The 21,255-nt window shown below is 38.0% G+C and overlaps 1 protein-coding gene across 2 annotated transcripts in view; it reads right to left on the reverse strand.

The window, feature by feature from the left end:
- Positions 1 to 21,255, reverse strand: part of NEB (nebulin) — a 124,755-nt gene that overhangs the window by 53,064 nt on the left and 50,436 nt on the right. Inside the window, exons 56-90 of one of the 2 annotated variants that reach the window (XM_087731531.1) lie at positions 20,774 to 20,878; positions 19,959 to 20,066; positions 19,084 to 19,395; positions 18,470 to 18,673; positions 17,903 to 18,007; positions 17,293 to 17,400; positions 16,022 to 16,333; positions 15,409 to 15,612; positions 14,234 to 14,338; positions 13,967 to 14,074; positions 13,270 to 13,581; positions 12,586 to 12,789; positions 12,286 to 12,390; positions 12,034 to 12,141; positions 11,546 to 11,857; positions 10,808 to 11,011; positions 10,508 to 10,612; positions 10,256 to 10,363; positions 9,768 to 10,079; positions 9,080 to 9,283; positions 8,780 to 8,884; positions 8,528 to 8,635; positions 8,040 to 8,351; positions 6,796 to 6,999; positions 6,467 to 6,571; positions 5,849 to 5,953; positions 5,445 to 5,756; positions 5,036 to 5,140; positions 4,687 to 4,785; positions 3,429 to 3,530; positions 3,130 to 3,237; positions 1,967 to 2,278; positions 1,726 to 1,830; positions 1,537 to 1,641; positions 852 to 956 (exon numbers count right to left, since the gene is read on the reverse strand). In XM_087731531.1, the coding sequence (XP_087587657.1) occupies positions 852 to 956; positions 1,537 to 1,641; positions 1,726 to 1,830; positions 1,967 to 2,278; positions 3,130 to 3,237; positions 3,429 to 3,530; positions 4,687 to 4,785; positions 5,036 to 5,140; positions 5,445 to 5,756; positions 5,849 to 5,953; positions 6,467 to 6,571; positions 6,796 to 6,999; positions 8,040 to 8,351; positions 8,528 to 8,635; positions 8,780 to 8,884; positions 9,080 to 9,283; positions 9,768 to 10,079; positions 10,256 to 10,363; positions 10,508 to 10,612; positions 10,808 to 11,011; positions 11,546 to 11,857; positions 12,034 to 12,141; positions 12,286 to 12,390; positions 12,586 to 12,789; positions 13,270 to 13,581; positions 13,967 to 14,074; positions 14,234 to 14,338; positions 15,409 to 15,612; positions 16,022 to 16,333; positions 17,293 to 17,400; positions 17,903 to 18,007; positions 18,470 to 18,673; positions 19,084 to 19,395; positions 19,959 to 20,066; positions 20,774 to 20,878 (5,937 nt within the window). The remainder of the gene's footprint in view (positions 1 to 851; positions 957 to 1,536; positions 1,642 to 1,725; positions 1,831 to 1,966; positions 2,279 to 3,129; positions 3,238 to 3,428; positions 3,531 to 4,686; positions 4,786 to 5,035; positions 5,141 to 5,444; positions 5,757 to 5,848; positions 5,954 to 6,466; positions 6,572 to 6,795; positions 7,000 to 8,039; positions 8,352 to 8,527; positions 8,636 to 8,779; positions 8,885 to 9,079; positions 9,284 to 9,767; positions 10,080 to 10,255; positions 10,364 to 10,507; positions 10,613 to 10,807; positions 11,012 to 11,545; positions 11,858 to 12,033; positions 12,142 to 12,285; positions 12,391 to 12,585; positions 12,790 to 13,269; positions 13,582 to 13,966; positions 14,075 to 14,233; positions 14,339 to 15,408; positions 15,613 to 16,021; positions 16,334 to 17,292; positions 17,401 to 17,902; positions 18,008 to 18,469; positions 18,674 to 19,083; positions 19,396 to 19,958; positions 20,067 to 20,773; positions 20,879 to 21,255) is intronic. The other variant, XM_087731532.1, reaches the window with a different exon arrangement.

The following is a 21,255-nucleotide window of genomic DNA, read 5'->3' on the forward strand; positions in this document are numbered from 1 at the left end:
TCCTTATTCCATGAATTGTCCCAATAAAGTAAATGAAGAATGTTCATTTTGAACACTTATTCAGTGTGAGTGAGGCAAACAGAATACATGTTCCAATTCAGGAAGGCACCTGGGCACAAATTTGAGCTGATCTCTGCTTTCTTTACTATATTTGGAATTCAACATTTCTCATCCAGAAGAGTAACAAAAATATCCAGAATGTAGACATGAGCTCTTGTTTAACAGTGCAGTATAGAATTGACATTGATAATTTTATAGATAGATGTTCGAAATTGTGAAAAATCTCCAAGTAATACTATTGTTTATTATAAGAGCATTAATTGCATCAGTGGCATTTTCTAATGCATCATGTTTTGTTAAATATTGAATATATTTACCTTCAGACTAAATTATGAAGCACCTACTCATATGAATGAGTAGTCACTTACATTTTCAAAAAAGAGATTTCCCATTAAAATTGGTGAGACTACTCAAAAGTAACTGCTTAATAATGTAAATCATCTATAATTCTCCTCTCTTATAAAAAAATAAAGGTAAATAGGAAGATATTATTGGATGGAATTATAAATTGTTTTTGTCACACAAACTCTACTACTACTACTGCTATTACTACTTCCAAACACCACACGGCAGAGCTTTCAGATCAGTTCAATAAGGAAAGAAATTATCCTTATCCCAATGATCCAAACTGGGAAAAACTGAAGAAAAAAGAGATTACATCACTTTCCCAGTGCCACCCAGTAGACTAATGACAGAAACAGAAACAGAACAGCTTTCTGAAGTCCACTCCACGTTCTGTTGCTTTCAAAACAAACAAATTAAAGCTTAGTTAGATATTTATCAAATCTTACATCGCTGTATAGTAAGGACATGTCTTTGGCATGGTTCAGCGCAGGAGTATCATCAGACCCAATATATTGGCCTTTCTCAAGGTTAAATGTTTCTTTGTATTTTATCTACAAAAGAAAACAAACACAATGTTAATTCCAGAGGAGAAATAAATTATACCAACTAGTCCATCTATTAGAAGTAGACATTAATTTTCTGTTATGTTATCATATCTTCAGTAATGTTGGGTAATACATTCCAACCACTATAGTACACAGGCAAATGCCATCCATTTGTCACACCACAAAATCCACACAGTATTCTAGTGAAATTAAACATACTGATCAGCAAATACAGGTTAGTAGCAACGCCAGGAACTCCACTAGCACTATACAACTAACTGTGGTTCCCCAAGAATGGGACTCAATTTTAAACTACTATAAGCAAAATCTATGTAAACTCTAAATAAGGAACATGCTGTATGCTTCTACAGGAAAATGCAAAATTATTTTGGATAGCGATATTGCATTGTTCATTTATATCACTTCTTACTAAACTTATTTACCTCAGTAAAAGTCTATTATTAATGAAGCATGCATATGCACACACACATACATAAGGCTAAACACAGTATAGTTTCGCAAAAGCAATTAAGTCATCTACTAATTTCAGTAACATAACAGTTTCTATTTAAAAAAGAGTACCTACATCGCTCTGATTGACAGAGTTAACCTTTGCCATAACAATGTCGGGAGTGTCAACCACACTGGTATAATTAGAAAAGTTATCAAGGGCTTCTTTCGTATATGCTCTCTGCAAAGAGATGAAATATTTTCTTAAACGCTGTGCATGAGAAAGAAGAGCTCATCGCTTAACTGCTAAAATATTTTCGCTTACCTTATTTATCAGTTCTTGTGCATTCTTAACTTTCTTATGTTCCACTGAATCCAGAGGAATCCAACCACAGCCACGAAGCCATTCCAAATCAGATTTATAAATATTCTAAATTATAAAAGATAATAAAAAAGGAAAGAAATAATTTAATTCAGGATGACATTTTCCAGTCTTACATAATATGGACAATATTCTTAGACCAAACTAAGTGGAAATTACATAGTATGCATGTAATATCACTCACATCACTTTGCAGATCATAGGCCTTCCTTGCCTGAATACAGTCATTCTGGTCAGGATGGCATGTCCATTCGTGCAGGTATTGGCGGTAGTCTATATCGCTGACCAAGGTCTGACATTCCTTTGCTGCTACGACTGACACCATATCCGGAGGGATGTGAATTTTGGACTTTGTTTTGTGATAGTCTGATTTGTACAATCTGTCATTCTGGATCTCTCCTGCGTGCTCAAACCACACCAGTTTTGGATCATCTCTCATACTGGCAACTCCAACGTAGTGACCTCTTTGTTTGACGTAGTCAGCTTTGTATTTAAGCTGATGGAAGAGGGGAGAAATATGTATAAAATCAGCACTGATTATATCCACTCTGTTTTTAACCTGTGAACAGCTATGGTTTTGTCAACACAAAGAATAGATGAGACAAGGAGTTGTCAACTGCAGTCTTAGGTTTCCAGTACATGACCAGATAAAAATATGACACAAACAGTAATGTTACTTTGTATAGTCCTTCCACTTCAAAATATATGATTTTCTAGACTAATATGCTACCATTTTTCAATAAACAGTATTTTTAACACCAGAGGAAAGCCTTGATAGAAAATGTTTGCTAATAAGTGCATTTAGCCTCAGTTTTGCAAAAAATTTTTGTACCAAATTATTTGAGACTATCTGAAGAGTGGATGCTTATTTAAGGTATTTAAATCACATTGTTTTGATAAAATGTATATTCAAACTGAGTCATGTAATAATTTCATCATCCATTAGGCACAAATTTAAAATGTAATGTGCATACCATCTTACAGTTTTTCAAGGAGAAAGCCTCCATAATATGCCAAAAAGTGAAATCAGAGCTATATATTGTAATCCGAATATCACTTCAATTATTTAACATTTACAAAATATGGAAGTCCACCTTAGTTGATTTTGAAAGGACTGTTTCTGGAGAAAGTGAAGGTGGAAAGGAGAATCTGACCTTTCAGCACTGATATCTGTAAAACCCATAATAGCAAAGATGGCTGAATTGTTTGGAGGACAGTGGACTTCATGAAAAGTCTACTGGCTGTTACCCCTAATGGAAAGCTTCCTATGTCTGTTGTTGAATATGCAAGGCCTTTAACATTTCCAGGCTTCCAAGCATTTGCCTTCCTAATGAAAAAAATTATTACCTCACTTTGGACATCATTTGAGCGTTTGGCATGACAGATCTGCACAGTGTCAGGAGGTAAGAGGTAACCAGTGGCTTTTTCTTTCTCCCAACTTTCCTTGTATAAATTCTGTGGAAAATAAAAGTGAGGAGGAATTCAACACTACTATGATGATAATTGTTACCATATATATGTAACCTATATTAAAGTATAAGGATAACGAATCTTTCCTTTAGGATGTTCTTAAATAAGGCAAGTTTTCTAAATTCCTCGAAAGAGTTATTAATGTGAGTAGAAACTGTCAAGGAGAGATCACGTACCTGATTAAGAATTCTGGCTGCCTCTCGGGCCATATCTAGCTGTGGTGTATCTGTTAGAGTATAATTTGACTTGACCTCATTCCATGCTTTGTGGTATTTAACCTAGAACAAAAAGAAATGACTGCCTTGCAGCACCATCACAAAATTGGGAAAACATAATACCAGGACCCATATTTTATGCATGAAATAATATATAAAACCCTGAATTTGCAAGGCTATTAGACATGACACATTAACTATACATCCAAAATGGGTAATTGTTTTAGGAAGGAAATTATACAAGACAAGAAATTACAAAATTTCTCAGAGAAAATTTTGAAAACTTGTTCCAAGGCAGCTGGATGGACAGGGAAGAATCTTCAGAAGTCAAAGTTATGCTACCTGTTAGGTCTACAGGGATGTACAGCCAACAGCCAAGCAAGAAGAAGAACCAGGGCAATAGATTTTAAGCTTTCTAAGAGCAAATCTCTTTGCTCAGCATGATCTCTCTGTGAATGCAGCATTCTAGCATCTCCCAACCACAGATAGCTACACTGAGTCATGTTCCCAAGCACAGGACATGCCCAAATGTGTGTATGTGATTCTATGATTCTATGTGGTTGCATGACAGAATGCCATTCAATTCAACCGTATCCTTCTTATTGCCAACTTTTCACCAGTGTTTGAATTAATGCAAGTGTTTAGCTTGGCCTGTTCCCTAACAGAAGCATATAGCAAAAAAGAAACACAACCTCATGAACTGAGAGGGGGGCCATGTCATTTCATGTTCACAGACCAGCTCCTCACAGACTAGCCTTCAAAAACATATAAAGAATGGCAAGCTGACAGCACACCAGTTCTGCTCATGTTTATTGTTACACAGTAGTTAACTAAAAAGTGTAAACTCATATTGGCATAAGTGAGAAGGATTAAACATTATGGTTGCCAGAGTGCAAGTGGTTATTTATGTTCATTTTGTCAGTGATCAGCAATGATATCGGCCAAGACTGAAAGAAGGGACTGGTTGCAGAACTGGCACTGGCTTTTCACATGTCTAGGAAAGATGTTATTCTGCCTGAGGACCTTCTTCCCTCATAAGTGATGGAGATGAGCTAGTGAAGTCTTATTCATCTTTATGTCATACATTCACAGAATTCCCAGATGAAGAATTTTTTTCCATTCTTTTTAAAGATAAAATAAATACCCTTTTAAAGATAAAATCCTACCCTGTAAATATACAGACCAAGTTAACAGCCTGGAAACATGCCAGCAAACTTACTTCACTAAGAATTTCACCACTTTTCTTTGCTGTGATATAATCGACTCTGTCTGCCACTGGAGTAAATGGAAGAGTTTCAGCTTTTGTACGGTACTTTCTCTATACAAGAGAAAAGAGGAACCGTCAGATCATACTGGAATATTTTATAGCTAACACAGCAATTCTGAGTACATAGACAAGATAAGAAAGTTTACATGGAAAGAAAAACTCTCCGTACACAATGAATGTTGTGGAAACACTCCAGTTGTACTTTTTTATTTTAAAAAATATTTATGCATTTAACCATTAAAAATACTTTAAATTACATATACCCTTAAGAAAATTTTAGCATTGAAAAACATTTTGTTACCTCATTCAAGAGATCTCCAGCGTGTTTGACATGGTTGATTCCAACTGAATCATTTGGCAACCACCCAATTCCCCGTAGCCATTCTAAATCAGATTTGTAGATAGCCTGGGAAAACAAAATAGGGTCCATGCTGTTAGTTACAGTTCCCTGTACAATCCAGCAAGATTCCTAAATAATGGCACTTAGTTCCACTGGTTAAAAGGAGAACAGTAATTCCAACGTGAGCACTATATCTGAATTTATCACACTTCAAACTTGGCAATATGTAAGTGGCATATATTTTGCATTCCTAATAAACAGCAAAGCCAATTCACTGAATTCAGTAAAAGATTCCCACTACTTAGACCTGAAGCAGACTAAGAAGAAACAATACAGTAGTACGTTAAGCTAAGTTTTCATGTTGACTTACATCACTCTGAAGATCGTAGGCTTTCCTAGCCTGTATGACATCATTCTGATCTGGAAGACAGATCCACTGATGCAAGTAATGACGGTAATCAACATCACTGACCAAAGACTGACCATGTTTAGCTGATAGGATAGAGAGCATGTCTACTGGTAGGTGGCACTGTGTCTTCCATTTGGCGAAGTGCTTCTTGTATTCGAGTTCACTCTGAACTTTGCCTATGCCAAGGGCAAACTGCATTTTCGTATCTGCTTTTGCATTTGGAACTCCAACATAATGTCCTTTCTGCTTCTCGTGATCCAGTTTGTATTTATACTGGATAAAGAGCAAAGATCACCATTACTAACGGCTATCATGAAACCGCTCTTAAAGCATGTGAAGAGCTAGATGCATCTTTAGGCACTTACATCACTAGCAATTTCTCTAGAAGCTTTGGCTGCCTTGATTGGGATTGCATCTGCTCTCAAATCACAACTCATCTTCATCTCATCCCAAGCTTCTTTATACAGTTTCTGAAAAGACAGCAAAATGTCACACATATGCTAAATACTCTGGCATTTGCCATTAAGGAAACCCATAGTTAACGGCCATTTGTTTGCTGAAACAGCGCGAGAATTTTTTGTGCATTACTCCTGCTCCTAGCCATAAATACTGCTGCGAATCTTACTGCCTTTCAAACATGTACAGTACCCGCAACACCAGTTTTGCAACTTGTACTGCATAGAAGGGTGTTTGTAAAAGTTTAGAAAATATTTATATGCCATGGGCTCTCATCCATTTCAGCAAAATATTATCTCAATGGTGCATGATATTAACAATTTTTAAACAGCTGTATGCAAGCATTTATTTTAAAATGTCTAAATCCTTTAAGAAGGAGGGGAACGTTGCAAGCCCTGTATGAAGACAGACTTCAATGAGATTCACGTGACAATCTTCAACTTTGTAAATAACATCTTAGAATGTTAAAATTCACAGGATACATATACTATTTTACAGAAATTAAGAAAATAGAATGATAAGCATACCTGGCTATAATTAGCAGCATTAGTCTTGGCTAGGTTGATTTCAGGTGTGTCTGCCATAATATGGATCATAGTCTTGTCCTTTTCCCAAGCTTCTTTGTATTTTGGCTGTTAAAATAGTTCATTTTATGATATTGTAATTATGGAATTTCACTTGTCAATAACATAAAATCCCATAAATCTCTCCTGAATTATCACCTCTGAAAAATAAAATATCTGGAAAAGCATTAAACTTGACTTAAAATACCACTGATCAATTTTATATTTTAGCAGTGAGATTTCTCTTTAACTGTTTATAGCCTCAAAACAACGTTAAGAACATTGTCACGTACAATGCTGACTTGTTCGGCATTCACTTTAGCTAGAAGAACGTCTGGAGAATCAACAACACTGGTGTATTTCAAGCTTTCAATAGGTGTACGATACACATTATCACTCAGGAGATTCTGGGCATGCTTCACTCTCTTAACATCCGGCGAGTCATTAGGCAACCAGCCAATTCCACGGAGCCATTCTAGGTCTGACTTATAGACAGCCTATATCGGACATGGTCAGAAAAGGAAAACATTGTGTTTAAAATGACTGCCTTAAGTATTTTAAGCTACACAAAGCAGTATATGTTTTAGAAAATGTCAAATCAGATAGAGCTAGTTTAATCCTTTTTATACACAAAAGATGTTCAGTGTCATAAGTAAAATACAATCTGGGAACCAGGTTCTAAGTAGTTCATTTCTTAAACAATACATTCTAAACCTTATGCAGTTAAATAGAGGGGAAACAACTGAACAGAATTGCTGTTAATGGTGATGAATATTAAAATGTTAAAAGAGCCTTCGTGTCCCCTCCAAAATACTTATTCCTCTAGCCACTCAACAGTTTACAAGTCCAAACAAAAAAACAAGCTGCTCACCAGGAAATTTAACAAAAAGCAGGGAAAGAAAAAAGTTAAAGAGGTAATGGTGGCTTGAGCTAACTGGCATAACTCCTGAAGTGGTATCAGGCAACACTATTTAAGTTTTAATTGAGCAAATCCTTCAGCAAGGAACATGAATCTCACCTCCGAAGCTAATAATTGAAACAGAGGAAGAGTGACTGATGTTGACTGATAGGCAGCAAAGACAAGTCAGGAAATCAGCTGCACTGACTCCTCCTGCTTTGCAATCAGCCATTAAAACATCTTACCTGCTATCTTACATAGTTTTCTTGCAATTAAATAAAATTTCAAGTTGACTCAGATAAACAGGAGTAATAAAAGCCACCTGATTCCAAAGTAGCAGACAGCTGTTACTTCAGAAGTCCAATCAAAGAGAGAGAAATCCTCCATTCTCTACAAATCACAATACTCCAAAAGCATATGTAACATAGCAGATACCAACTAAAGCTTTTATAAAGTTTAGAGTTAATACCAATACTTTTTAAAGGATAAAAAGAGCAGGTAATAGCAGTAGCATGAAAAACTGAAGAAAACAGTCTAAAGATAAATCCTTTGTGACTGTGTAGTATCAAACCATCAAAATAAGGCTGTAATATATTAAATGGCAAAAGGAGTAACTACCGCATCTCTACACATACGCACATCACTCTGTAGATCATAGGCCTTCCTTGCATGGATCACGTCATTCTGGTCAGGCAGGCAGGTCCACTGGTGAAGGTAATGGCGGTAGTCAACATCACTGACTAGTGTCTGGCACTCCTTGGCGGCCTGCACTGACATCGCATCGACTGGTATGTGGATCCGGGCCTTGGAATCATGGTACGCCTTCCGGTAGAGTCGGTCGTTCTGCAGCAGCATGGCACGCGCAGCCCACGAGAGTTTGGGATCCTCCTTGGCAGTTCGGCACCCAATGTAGTGGCCTTTCTGCTTCTCGTGCGTTTCCTTGTACTTGTACTAGAAATGCAGAAAGAACGTTAGCAGCCACACATTGCACACCTTGAACGTGACTAAGGAACAAAAGGCTTTCAGCTTCCTGAGACGTCAGCCCTTTCAACCGAACCTCACTCAGTTCTGCTGAGCTGGACACAGGAAGAGACAGACACAACCACCACATGAAGAGAAGACTGTACCTCGCTAGCAATGTCTCTGGAAGCCTTGGCGTGTTTGATGGGAATGGCATCAGCTCTTATGTCATAGCTTTTTGCCTTTGCCTCGTCCCACGCCTTCTGGTAATGTTTCTGCAAAGCAAATTAATCACCCTTGTTACACGCAGTCAAGACTCTCGGATACCAATGCCTTTTCTTAAAGGCTACTCTGGAAGAGCAGTTGTCATACTCTTAATTTAACAACGTTTCACACGCATAATGACTTTATTCTCTTACGTTGCTGATGTTGAGAGCATTGACTTTGGACTGCAGCATTACAGGAGTATCGGAAGGTATGGAAATCTGCGTCTTATCTTTATCCCAGGCTTCACGATACAGATGCTAAAGGAGAAAGGAAGCATAATGACATCTCACTATGGTCTGAACGTTAAGAGAAACCCACCGACAGGAAGTCTTGGGTAATTCTCATTTGCTGTACTTTCCAATTGGTCATTCCCATGATAGAAACCCTACTCTGCACCACAAAGAAAAAAACTGTCATCCCATAAGTGAAAGGTAAGTGAAAGGTAAGCTTACATCACTGATCTGCAAAGCATTGATCTTAGCCTGGACAACATCTGGCGTGTCAGTAATGCTGGTGAATTTCAACTCCTCTGGCCGCGTGCGGTACAACCTCTCATTCAGGAGTTCCTGGGCCTTCTTGGCTTTGACCACATCCACAGAACCTTCTGTCAACCACCCGATGCCTCGCAACCATTCCAGGTCTGACTTGTACACATTCTACAAATAAACCAAGGGTTACCGACGTTGCAGGGACAACTCTACCTACAGAGAGGTTTTGCACAAAGCTTTCCCCAAGCTCTTTCTCTTACATTTACACAACAAGCAGTCAATGAGACTGTGGCGTTCTAGGTTCTTTCCGAACATAGCTAAAACGCTGATTTGCACAGCAAGGAAATTACTGGTCTTTTAAAGACACTTGCTACATGCAGACCAGTGCAATCTGGAAGCAAACATGCTGTAGCAGACCAAAAAACCTACAGAAACATATGTTTCCCTTCCTTGTGAACTGCCCAGAATATTTCTGACACGCAAGCCGAAAACCCTACTAATTTGGAAAGGATCATCCAGATGAATTAAAACAAACATACCAGGACTGACTGTAGGCTCATGAACATGCAGTTGAAAGGATATTTGCACATTCACTAAAAAACAGAGCCTCACGCACCTGCCATAAAGCTTTTCTACAGTTATTCTTACTCACATCACTCTGTAGGTCGTAGGCCTTCCTTGCATGGATCACGTCATTCTGGTCAGGCAGGCAGGTCCACTGGTGAAGGTAATGGCGGTAGTCAACATCACTGACTAGTGTCTGGCACTCCTTGGCGGCCTGCACTGACATCGCATCGACTGGTATGTGGATCCGGGCCTTGGAATCATGGTACGCCTTCCGGTAGAGTCGGTCGTTCTGCAGCAGCATGGCACGCGCAGCCCACGAGAGTTTGGGATCCTCCTTGGCAGTTCGGCACCCAATGTAGTGGCCTTTCTGCTTCTCGTGTGTTTCCTTGTACTTGTACTAGAAATGCAGAAAGAACGTTAGCAGCCACACATTGCACACCTTGAACGTGACTAAGGAACAAAAGGCTTTCAGCTTCCTGAGACGTCAGCCCTTTCAACCGAACCTCACTCAGTTCTGCTGAGCTGGACACAGGAAGAGACAGACACAACCACCACATGAAGAGAAGACTGTACCTCGCTAGCAATGTCTCTGGAAGCCTTGGCGTGTTTGATGGGAATGGCATCAGCTCTTATGTCATAGCTTTTTGCCTTTGCCTCGTCCCACGCCTTCTGGTAATGTTTCTGCAAAGCAAATTAATCACCCTTGTTACACGCAGTCAAGACTCTCGGATACCAATGCCTTTTCTTAAAGGCTACTCTGGAAGAGCAGTTGTCATACTCTTAATTTAACAACGTTTCACACGCATAATGACTTTATTCTCTTACGTTGCTGATGTTGAGAGCATTGACTTTGGACTGCAGCATTACAGGAGTATCGGAAGGTATGGAAATCTGCGTCTTATCTTTATCCCAGGCTTCACGATACAGATGCTAAAGGAGAAAGGAAGCATAATGACATCTCACTATGGTCTGAACGTTAAGAGAAACCCACCGACAGGAAGTCTTGGGTAATTCTCATTTGCTGTACTTTCCAATTGGTCATTCCCATGATAGAAACCCTACTCTGCACCACAAAGAAAAAAACTGTCATCCCATAAGTGAAAGGTAAGTGAAAGGTAAGCTTACATCACTGATCTGCAAAGCATTGATCTTAGCCTGGACAACGTCTGGCGTGTCAGTAATGCTGGTGAATTTCAACTCCTCTGGCCGCGTGCGGTACAACCTCTCATTCAGGAGTTCCTGGGCCTTCTTGGCTTTGACCACATCCACAGAACCTTCTGGCAACCACCCGATGCCTCGCAACCATTCCAGGTCTGACTTGTACACATTCTACAAATAAACCAAGAATTACTGACATTGCAGGGACAACTCTACCTACAGAGAGGTTTTGCACAAGGCTTTTCCCAAGCTCTTTCTCTTACAGTTACACAACAAGCAGTCAATGAGACTGTGGCGTTCTAGGTCATTTCTACACACAGCTAAACTGCTGATTTGCACAGCAACAAGGATACTTTTAAAGACACTTGCTACATGCAGACCAGTGGCATAATCTGCAAGCAGTCTGCAAATAAACTGCAAGCAAACATTCTACGGCGGAACAAAAAACATGGCTTCCTTATGAACTGCTCGGAATATTTCTGGCTCCCAATTTCAAAGCACTACTGATTTGAAAAAGATCATCCAGATGAATTAAAACAAACATACCAGGACTGATGGTAGGCATGTGCATTTGAAAGGATATTTGCACATTCACTAAAAAACAGAGCCTCACGCACCTGCCATAAAGCTTTTCTACAGTTATTCTTACTCACATCACTCTTCGATAGCAAGAGTAGTCACTACCACATCTCTACACACACTCACATCACTCTGTAGGTCATAGGCCTTCCTTGCATGGATCACGTCATTCTGGTCAGGCAGGCAGGTCCACTGGTGAAGGTAATGGCGGTAGTCAACATCACTGACTAGTGTCTGGCACTCCTTGGCGGCCTGCACTGACATCGCATCGACTGGTATGTGGACCTGGGCCTTGGAATCATGGTACGCCTTCCGGTAGAGTCGGTCGTTCTGCAGCAGCATGGCACGCGCAGCCCACGAGAGTTTGGGATCCTCCTTGGCAGTTCGGCACCCAATGTAGTGGCCTTTCTGCTTCTCGTGTGTTTCCTTGTACTTGTACTAGAAATGCAGAAAGAACGTTAGCAGCCACACATTGCACACCTTGAACGTGACTAAGGAACAAAAGGCTTTCAGCTTCCTGAGACGTCAGCCCTTTCAACCGAACCTCACTCAGTTCTGCTGAGCTGGACACAGGAAGAGACAGACACAACCACCACATGAAGAGAAGACTGTACCTCGCTAGCAATGTCTCTGGAAGCCTTGGCGTGTTTGATGGGAATGGCATCAGCTCTTATGTCATAGCTTTTTGCCTTTGCCTCGTCCCACGCCTTCTGGTAATGTTTCTGCAAAGCAAATTAATCACCCTTGTTACACGCAGTCAAGACTCTCGGATACCAATGCCTTTTCTTAAAGGCTACTCTGGAAGAGCAGTTGTCATACTCTTAATTTAACAACGTTTCACACGCATAATGACTTTATTCTCTTACGTTGCTGATGTTGAGAGCATTGACTTTGGACTGCAGCATTACAGGAGTATCGGAAGGTATGGAAATCTGCGTCTTATCTTTATCCCAGGCTTCACGATACAGATGCTAAAGGAGAAAGGAAGCATAATGACATCTCACTATGGTCTGAACGTTAAGAGAAACCCACCGACAGGAAGTCTTGGGTAATTCTCATTTGCTGTACTTTCCAATTGGTCATTCCCATGATAGAAACCCTACTCTGCACCACAAAGAAAAAAACTGTCATCCCATAAGTGAAAGGTAAGTGAAAGGTAAGCTTACATCACTGATCTGCAAAGCATTGATCTTAGCCTGGACAACGTCTGGCGTGTCAGTAATGCTGGTGAATTTCAACTCCTCTGGCCGCGTGCGGTACAACCTCTCATTCAGGAGTTCCTGGGCCTTCTTGGCTTTGACCACATCCACAGAACCTTCTGGCAACCACCCGATGCCTCGCAACCATTCCAGGTCTGACTTGTACACATTCTACAAATAAACCAAGAATTACTGACATTGCAGGGACAACTCTACCTACAGAGAGGTTTTGCACAAGGCTTTTCCCAAGCTCTTTCTCTTACAGTTACACAACAAGCAGTCAATGAGACTGTGGCGTTCTAGGTCATTTCTACACACAGCTAAACTGCTGATTTGCACAGCAACAAGGATACTTTTAAAGACACTTGCTACATGCAGACCAGTGGCATAATCTGCAAGCAGTCTGCAAATAAACTGCAAGCAAACATTCTACGGCGGAACAAAAAACATGGCTTCCTTATGAACTGCTCGGAATATTTCAGTTTGAAGGCACTACTGGTTTGGAAAGGATCATCCAGATGAATTAAAACAAACATACCAGGACTGACTGTAGGCTCATGAACATGCAGTTGAAAGGATATTTGCACATTCACTAAAAAACAGAGCCTCACGCACCTGCCATAAAGCTTTTCTACAGTTATTCTTACTCACATCACTCTGTAGGTCGTAGGCCTTCCTTGCATGGATCACATCATTCTGGTCAGGCAGGCAGGTCCACTGGTGAAGGTAATGGCGGTAGTCAACATCACTGACTAGTGTCTGGCACTCCTTGGCGGCCTGCACTGACATCGCATCGACTGGTATGTGGACCTGGGCCTTGGAATCATGGTACGCCTTCCGGTAGAGTCGGTCGTTCTGCAGCAGCATGGCACGCGCAGCCCACGAGAGTTTGGGATCCTCCTTGGCAGTTCGGCACCCAATGTAGTGGCCTTTCTGCTTCTCGTGTGCTTCTTTGTACTTGTACTAAGAAATGCAAAATGAAGTATTAAAAGAAAGAGTGAATCTGGGATGAATTTCCCATAATTTCATATTGCTAGTGATCACAAACCTATTTTTTATGTTATGAAATATACTCATTTAGAGTTTAGAAATGCCTAACGCATTCTTGCTCCACAGCTTTTGTTATTTTCATTGTAGTTTATTATTTTCTAATATCTGCTTAATGTCAGGATTTATAATTCAGTGTTCCTTTTGGAAACTTTTGCCCATTTTCTTTCTGCAGTGAATTCTTTCTTAGTAGACTTTCAAGACGAATCTGATATACCATGTTTTTTTATGTTGTAGATGGCTCATTACTTCATTTTTGTTTCTCAAGCTAACTGAAAAGAAATGTAAAGGAAGAACATACATCACTCGCAATATCTCTTGATGCCTTTGCACTTCGGATAGGAATTGCATCAGCTCTCATGTCATAACCCTTCTTTTTGGCCTCTTCCCAGCCTTGTATATAAAGTTTCTACACAAAAGAAGACAGAAAACAGCTTCTCAATATTCTGAATGATGGGATTTCTACATTTCATAATTTTTTCTTGAAATTTTCATGAATGGGTATTTTTAGACGATTTACTTGATTTCTGAATTTCCATTACTTTACTATATGTTTAAATGTTCTTACTTGGCTAACATTAGCTGCATTGGCCTTCGCTAACAAAATTGTCGGTGTGTCAGGCATGACGTGAATTGATGTTTTATCTGCATCCCAGGCTTCTGTGTATAAACGCTAGGAGAGAGGAAAATACGTTCCTTTAAAGTTTCTTTATGTGTGTCATGAGGCAAAGATTGCAAATTTGAAACCAGTAGTTATCAAAAATATATCCATAATATAAAAGAAAAGTAATCTTGAAGCAGAACAAGATATATATAACCAAACTAATACATATGTCCAAAGAAAGTATTTTACAAACTGCGAGGGGTAGTTCAAACAAGCTTTAAATACCCTGACATAGCAAAGCTTCTCATTGAACAGCTCAAGAAGGAAACTTCGTCCTTCCTCATTATTTCTCAGGCTAAGCTGGCACAGCAATTGATTGATTTAGTATTGCTGGGAAACTGCAAAGAAGGAAAACTATGTTCACTGCTCTGCCGTATCTGTACGAGTTGTTTGATTGATGTGTCTTGTTAAAGAGAAGCAGTAGGTACTTTGCGAATTTCATCCTCCAGGTCTGAGATAAATTGCAGAAGCTTCACTTCCAGAGCACATAAGCTATTTCCTCATAACTTGTTCATCATGCAGTATGACATTCAGTCAGCAGTACATCCTTATAACAGCTGCAGTAAAAGCCTCGATACTTTGCTACATCCTATCTTATAGCATGGTCATGGCACCACATCTCTGGACGTACCCTAACACCTTGCTGGAACATTGTTTCTGCAGATTTCACAGTATTGTCTAAGAACTGCAAAAAAATTTAGCCTGTTCTGTCAGAGATGAGCTTTGTACAGTGAAGTAGCATTAACAAAATAGAAAAAACATACCAAACAAACATTTAAAAATAGGATTTCAGCTGAGATGGGAGGAAGAGGGAAATTCATCAAAATTTTTAGTATTATGCTTGAAAAATATGTGATTTAGGTGATTTTTTTCAGGACATTTTTACTAAGTGTTCAGTTCAGACAGAGCCCTGAGATAGCAGCTTTCCTATGCAAAAGCTGAATTTGGACATTCATTTTCTCTAAGTCCACAATGAAAGGGTTTAGTCTTACTTTGCATTTTGTATTTTTCACTTCATGAACAAGTTCTATTAGCTAGTAACACTAGTGATTTTGACAAAAAAAAAAAACCAAACTCACCTTGTTCATTATCTCAGCATTTTGCTTAGCTAAGACCATGGCCAAAGAATCTGTCACACTAGTAAATTTAATTTGGTCTGCTGGTTGACGATACTTCCTTTCACTCAGGATTTCTCCAGCTTTCTTGGCTTTCTCAACTTCCATGGAACCAATAGGAACCCATCCAATACCTCTTAGCCATTCCAGGTCTGATTTGTAAACAGCCTGAAAAAATGTGAAAGTTTATTATATATGTGCAAGTGTGACCAAATATTAATTATAAATAAGCATATCCTGGTCTACATGAACAATTGCATGTATTTCTGCATAGTAGCAGGATATGGTTTTGAAAACAATTGTTATTTTTGAAGATCTAATATAATAATTATTAAATAACAAAAAGAATAGTTATTGAAGAACTCCACAAATACCAGAGTTGCACACAAACTACACCTCAGGCTAAGGACTGAGAAAATAGAATGAAACATAAATTTTATGATAGAATATTAAACGTTTCACCTCTATCAACATGTCTGATGCAAGCAACTAAAGCATATTATATACCTTTTAAAAATTACATTGCACAAGACCCAGTATATTTAATTATGTATTAAGAATTTAATGATTTACTCACATCACTCTGTAGATCGTAGGCCTTCTTAGCATGGATAACATCATTCTGGTCCGGCAGACAGATCCACTGATGCAGATAGTGGCGGTAATCAATATCACTGACCAACTCCTGACATTTCTTGGCCAACACGATTCCCAGCATGTCCACTGGGCTACTGAAGTGGGTCTTTGTCTTCTCAAAGGCCTTCTTGTACTCCCTGTCACTCTGGATCTTGGCTACGTGCATCGACCACATCATCTTCGGATCATCCTCTATGTTACGCGCCCCTATGTGGTGCCCAAGCTGCTTGCGATAGCCTTCTTTGTATTTGTACTGGAATAAAGTATATCCATATTTACACGGTATATTTCTAAATTAATAAATAATTCACACAGTTTAACATAATCATTAATACTTTGTTTAGAGAAAAATATGATTTAGGTCTTTCTACTGTTTTATTAATTTTCACATAAAAAGGATTTTCATTACAGATATCATTATCTCTGATTTTTGTATAACTATATCACACTTTCAATTAACTAAACATTTAATGTCACATACCTACGAACAAGTTTGATATTCCACATTATTTTACTATTAAGATTAAAATGTAAATATTAACTTCTTTTAAAATCTTATTACAAAACACCTTGATGAAGATAGTCTGAGTTGGTCTGAATACTAACAGTTTAAACATCAATCTTGATGACAGAAAAACAAGCAGCATAAAAAACTGTTTTCCTCTGTCTCTTAGTGATGTTTCCTCATCCCAGAAGCAAAGCCTGTCATAGTCATTGCCTTTTTTTTTTCCTGTTTTTGTGTTCAGACATCTTGAATTTCAATATGACACTTCAACAGCACTATTTTTTCCTCAGGAAAAGACAATAATTTAGAATTTTTAGAATTTATTTACTAATATATCTATTTTGGGGAGAGATTTTAAAGTATTTCCTATTTTGAATCAGAAATTAATTTGGCTAACTGTAGCATAGACTCGTACACCTTATTGATCATCCTACTTGAACATCCGAGGACATCAATGGAACTATTACAGGGGGCGTAGAAATAATCCTCATATTATTTTATTTATTTATTACTGTGATATATACCTCACGCATAAAAATACTGGCTATCCATTCCTTTCATGTACTAAAGGCATGCAGTAGAATCACTGGATTTCAGTATTATCTATTCCATAAATTTAAGGTATTACATTAACAAACAATGAAACAAACATTCTGATTCTTTTCCATTACTAAACCCATACAGACATGATAAAAAAAACTGCTTACATCGCTGGCAATCTCTCTGGATGCTCTGGCAGCTTGAATAGGAATGGCATCAAAACGCAAATCATGACCCTTCTTCTTCGATTCCTCCAAAGCTAGTTTGTACATTTTCTGTGAGAAAAATATTCACATTTTTGTTTCAAAAACAAAGTTACACTTCAGTTACGCACATCTATGTAATAAGACAAATTAAGTCCCTAAACAATATTGTTAATGTTCAGACAACTTAAATATCTGAACACAGCTCTATCTTCTCTAGAAAACAAAAAAAATGCAGATTTCAAAGACTTTGTAACTGTATTGTAGACGCTTAGAAACTGAAAATCATTTAGGGAAGGGAAAGAAAGGAATATTCTGTAAGTTAAATTATTTATTTCCATACATTGCTATAGAAATGATTTATCATTTATGGCAGATAACATATTTTAAAAGCCCAGTTAGATACCCAGGAGGTAAATTCTAGCAGAAGAACAACTCTGATTTTAGCAGCGGAGGCAGCAAATTGTGAAACTAAACAACTCGACAATATTATAATATTAATTAAAAGTCAGAGATGACAAAATTGTACTTGTCAGAAATCCTTGAATTCTCTCAACTCTTCAGTTTTACTCACCTGACTGTAGTTTAATTGGTTTTGTTTAGCTAGCAGGATTTCTGGTGTGTCAGGCATGACATGAACCATGGTCTTATCTTTATTCCATGCCTCAGTGTATAAACGCTAAGAAAGAACACAGGAAGAGATTAATATTGCATTCCAAAACAAGTTAATATCTCATTAATCAGGTAAAACATAGTGCATACTAGGTAAAATTATAGGAAATATAGCATGGATAAATGGTTATGTATTTATATCAGGTAAAAAGAGAATTTACCTGAGGAAATTTAACAACACTTAGCAAACTGCCACATTACTTAAGAATAATGAATAAACCAAAGCATTATTACTGCTCAGTGCACAGGCATGTCAAAGAAAAGATTAAGATGTAATATGCAGAATATCATGACAGTTGAGTCTTCCATTACATGGCGTAATAGTTTTGATTGAAATAAACAGAGCACACTATTTGAAAATACATCATCTCTGAACTTCAGCATTACTTATGATCGTTATATTTCTGGGCCTGTCTCCAGGGTTTAGGTGGAGACTGCTGACGTGTTACCTAATTGAATCAAGACTCACCTTATTCATCGTCTCCGCATTCTGCTTGGCTAAGACCATCTCTAGAGAATCAGTGACGCTAGTAAACTTGATGGTGTCTGGAGGCTGACGGTATATTTTATCACTCAAGATCTCTCCCGCCTTCTTGGCTTTTTCAACGTCCAAGGAACCAATTGGGACCCAACCAATGCCTCGTAACCATTCAAGGTCAGACTTGTAGCAGTTCTATTATAAAAAAAATACATAGGTTATTCTAATAATAATAATGCAATGTACATGGCACATCTTTTCACAGTTAAGTAACCTCACTATCAACTTCTAATTCAAATAAATTCAGAACCCTAGAGAAAATCTTAGAAAAAATACTTACATTTCATCTACATAAAGAGTGAAACCATTATCCAAGTTTCACAGAACAGCAAATGATAAATAGCCCAAATTCTGGAATTACAGAATTTAGTTTAAATATCAATTACTTAACGTATCCTATTGGAGATCTGACTTTCAATTAGCCATGAAGCTTAAAAATAAGTCTTGAAAATTCAGTTCTACCACATTGGTATGTGATGGCCTGGTCCACCTATGTAAAGTATCACATACATTCCTCACCAAAAATTAAATCAAAAAGAGCTTACATCACTCTGTAGATCGTAGGCCTTCTTAGCATGGATAACATCATTCTGGTCTGGCAGACAGATCCACTGATGCAGATAGTGGCGGTAATCAATATCACTGACCAACTCCTGGCATTTCTTGGCCAACACGATTCCCAGCATGTCCACTGGGCTACTGAAGTGGGTCTTTGTCTTCTCAAAGGCTTTCTTGTACTCCCTGTCACTCTGGATCTTGGCTACGTGCATCGACCACATCATCTTCGGATCATCCTCTATGTTACGCGCCCCTATGTGGTGCCCAAGCTGCTTGCGATAGCCTTCTTTGTATTTGTACTGGAATATAAATCAAGGTATTATATTTCTATATAATCTCTAAAATTAGTTACTCATATTAAATATTTCTAATAATAAACTCTCCAAATTTCTTTATAACCTACAGACAAAAAACCCCAAACTGTCAAAGCAATTCTGAGGCTAATAACATGGATTCTCATATTAAATTTTTGAGATTTGGGTTAGAACCCTAAATAGAGATTTTTGAGTAAGTTTTTTGAAAAAACACTCTTCACTAATATTAGTGAGAAATAATTATCTCCTTATTAAATATATTTAATCCTTATTACAAATAATAATATACATACTATTAAGTTTTAATTAAAGGTACAGGTTTATGAGCTATAAAATTAACATGATAGCAGCATTGTATTGTCCTTATAACTTCTCAACATTTAATTTTTACAATTAAGTCTTCAAACATATATAATAATTTGCTTCCAAAAATCTATTATTTGAGATCACAGTTTAATTGAAATGCCTTTTACAGATGCCAGCTGAGAACTTTCAGGTTGCAGAGATCAGATGTCACTACACAAAGAAACAAAAAAGTAGTTTCTTACATCACTGGCAATTTGCCTGGATGCTTTAGCAGCTTGAATGGGGATAGCATCACTTCTCAAATCATAGCCTTTCTTTTTTGCTTCTTCCATGGCCTGTTTGTAGAGTTTCTATGTGAAGAATTAAACAACAGGATTCATGTAAGTAAGTTCCATATGTTACGTTCTATGCAAAACAAACTGCTTGTAAGTAGAGCAGATTTTAAAAATTGTGTTAAGATCTATTCTAACCCAGTTTTACCTAACTTTCTTAACTCAAAGCCCCAGATCAGTAGCTGATACCAATTCATATCAAAGGAAGATCTTCGCTAAATACATTAGCTAACGATTTTTTTCTTTCAATACTTTAAATAACATAAGATTTTCTACAATTTTAGAGATAAACTGTTCTTTTATACAAGTGGAGTAAAACTTAATTTTAAAGCCACCTCTTATTGATGTGAATTTATTTGCCTAAACTAACATTGAACACGGGGATCACTGCTCTTCAGAACTGTGCTGGAAATTACCTTTTTCTGTTTCCAGTGTTGGAATTAATTTTGTGCCTTCCTAATAGTACGCACACTGGCAGAAATTACTCCCAAAAATTCACTGGAGACACAAAACTTCTCATGGAATTTATTCTCAATAGTGCTCACTGTTGTGTGCATGCACTACTGCACAAATATGCAAATGGCGTATTTAAAGTCACAATTTTGAGGATAAATATTGGGGGTTACTTAAAGAAACTGATGGTATCATCTATATAAGGTTTATCAGAATAGTGATGATCCAGCCATGAAACAGACCAGTTATGTTTGCAGAGCTAACACACTCACCGCACTGTAGTTTTGCATGTTCTGTTTTGCCAGTGTGATTTCAGGTGTGTCAGGCATTATGTGGATTTGTGTCTTGTCTTTATCCCAGGCCTCAGTATATAAACGCTGCAGGAGAAATAACATATGTTAAAGGGGGAAAAAACGGTGACTACTTGGAGATCTCCTCAAACACAAGAAGAATTACAGATCTGTACTCCAAGTCTAAAAAATCCTTATTCCTTATATAGCAATGAGATTTTATATTCACTCCTCTAGATACTTAACGTCCAGGTTAAGAATTAGTAACCCAGAAAGGATTCTGTTAAAAAAAATGTTTAGAAAAAAGGCACTGAATGCTAATCAGACACACAGGGATCTAAACTCTAAGAACAAGGTCTGTTTGAAAGAGGAAGTGGTTTTACTGACATAAATAGGATTGAGATCAGGGCCACAGATTCAGAAAAACTCTTACATTTTAAGTACTACATTGAATTGTTTAAAAT

The sequence above is a fragment of the Nipponia nippon genome, unplaced genomic scaffold (genome assembly GCF_047370975.1).
Source record: "Nipponia nippon isolate SJK-2023a ecotype South Korea unplaced genomic scaffold, ASM4737097v1 scaffold_5, whole genome shotgun sequence".
Classification (NCBI taxonomy): domain Eukaryota; kingdom Metazoa; phylum Chordata; class Aves; order Pelecaniformes; family Threskiornithidae; genus Nipponia; species Nipponia nippon.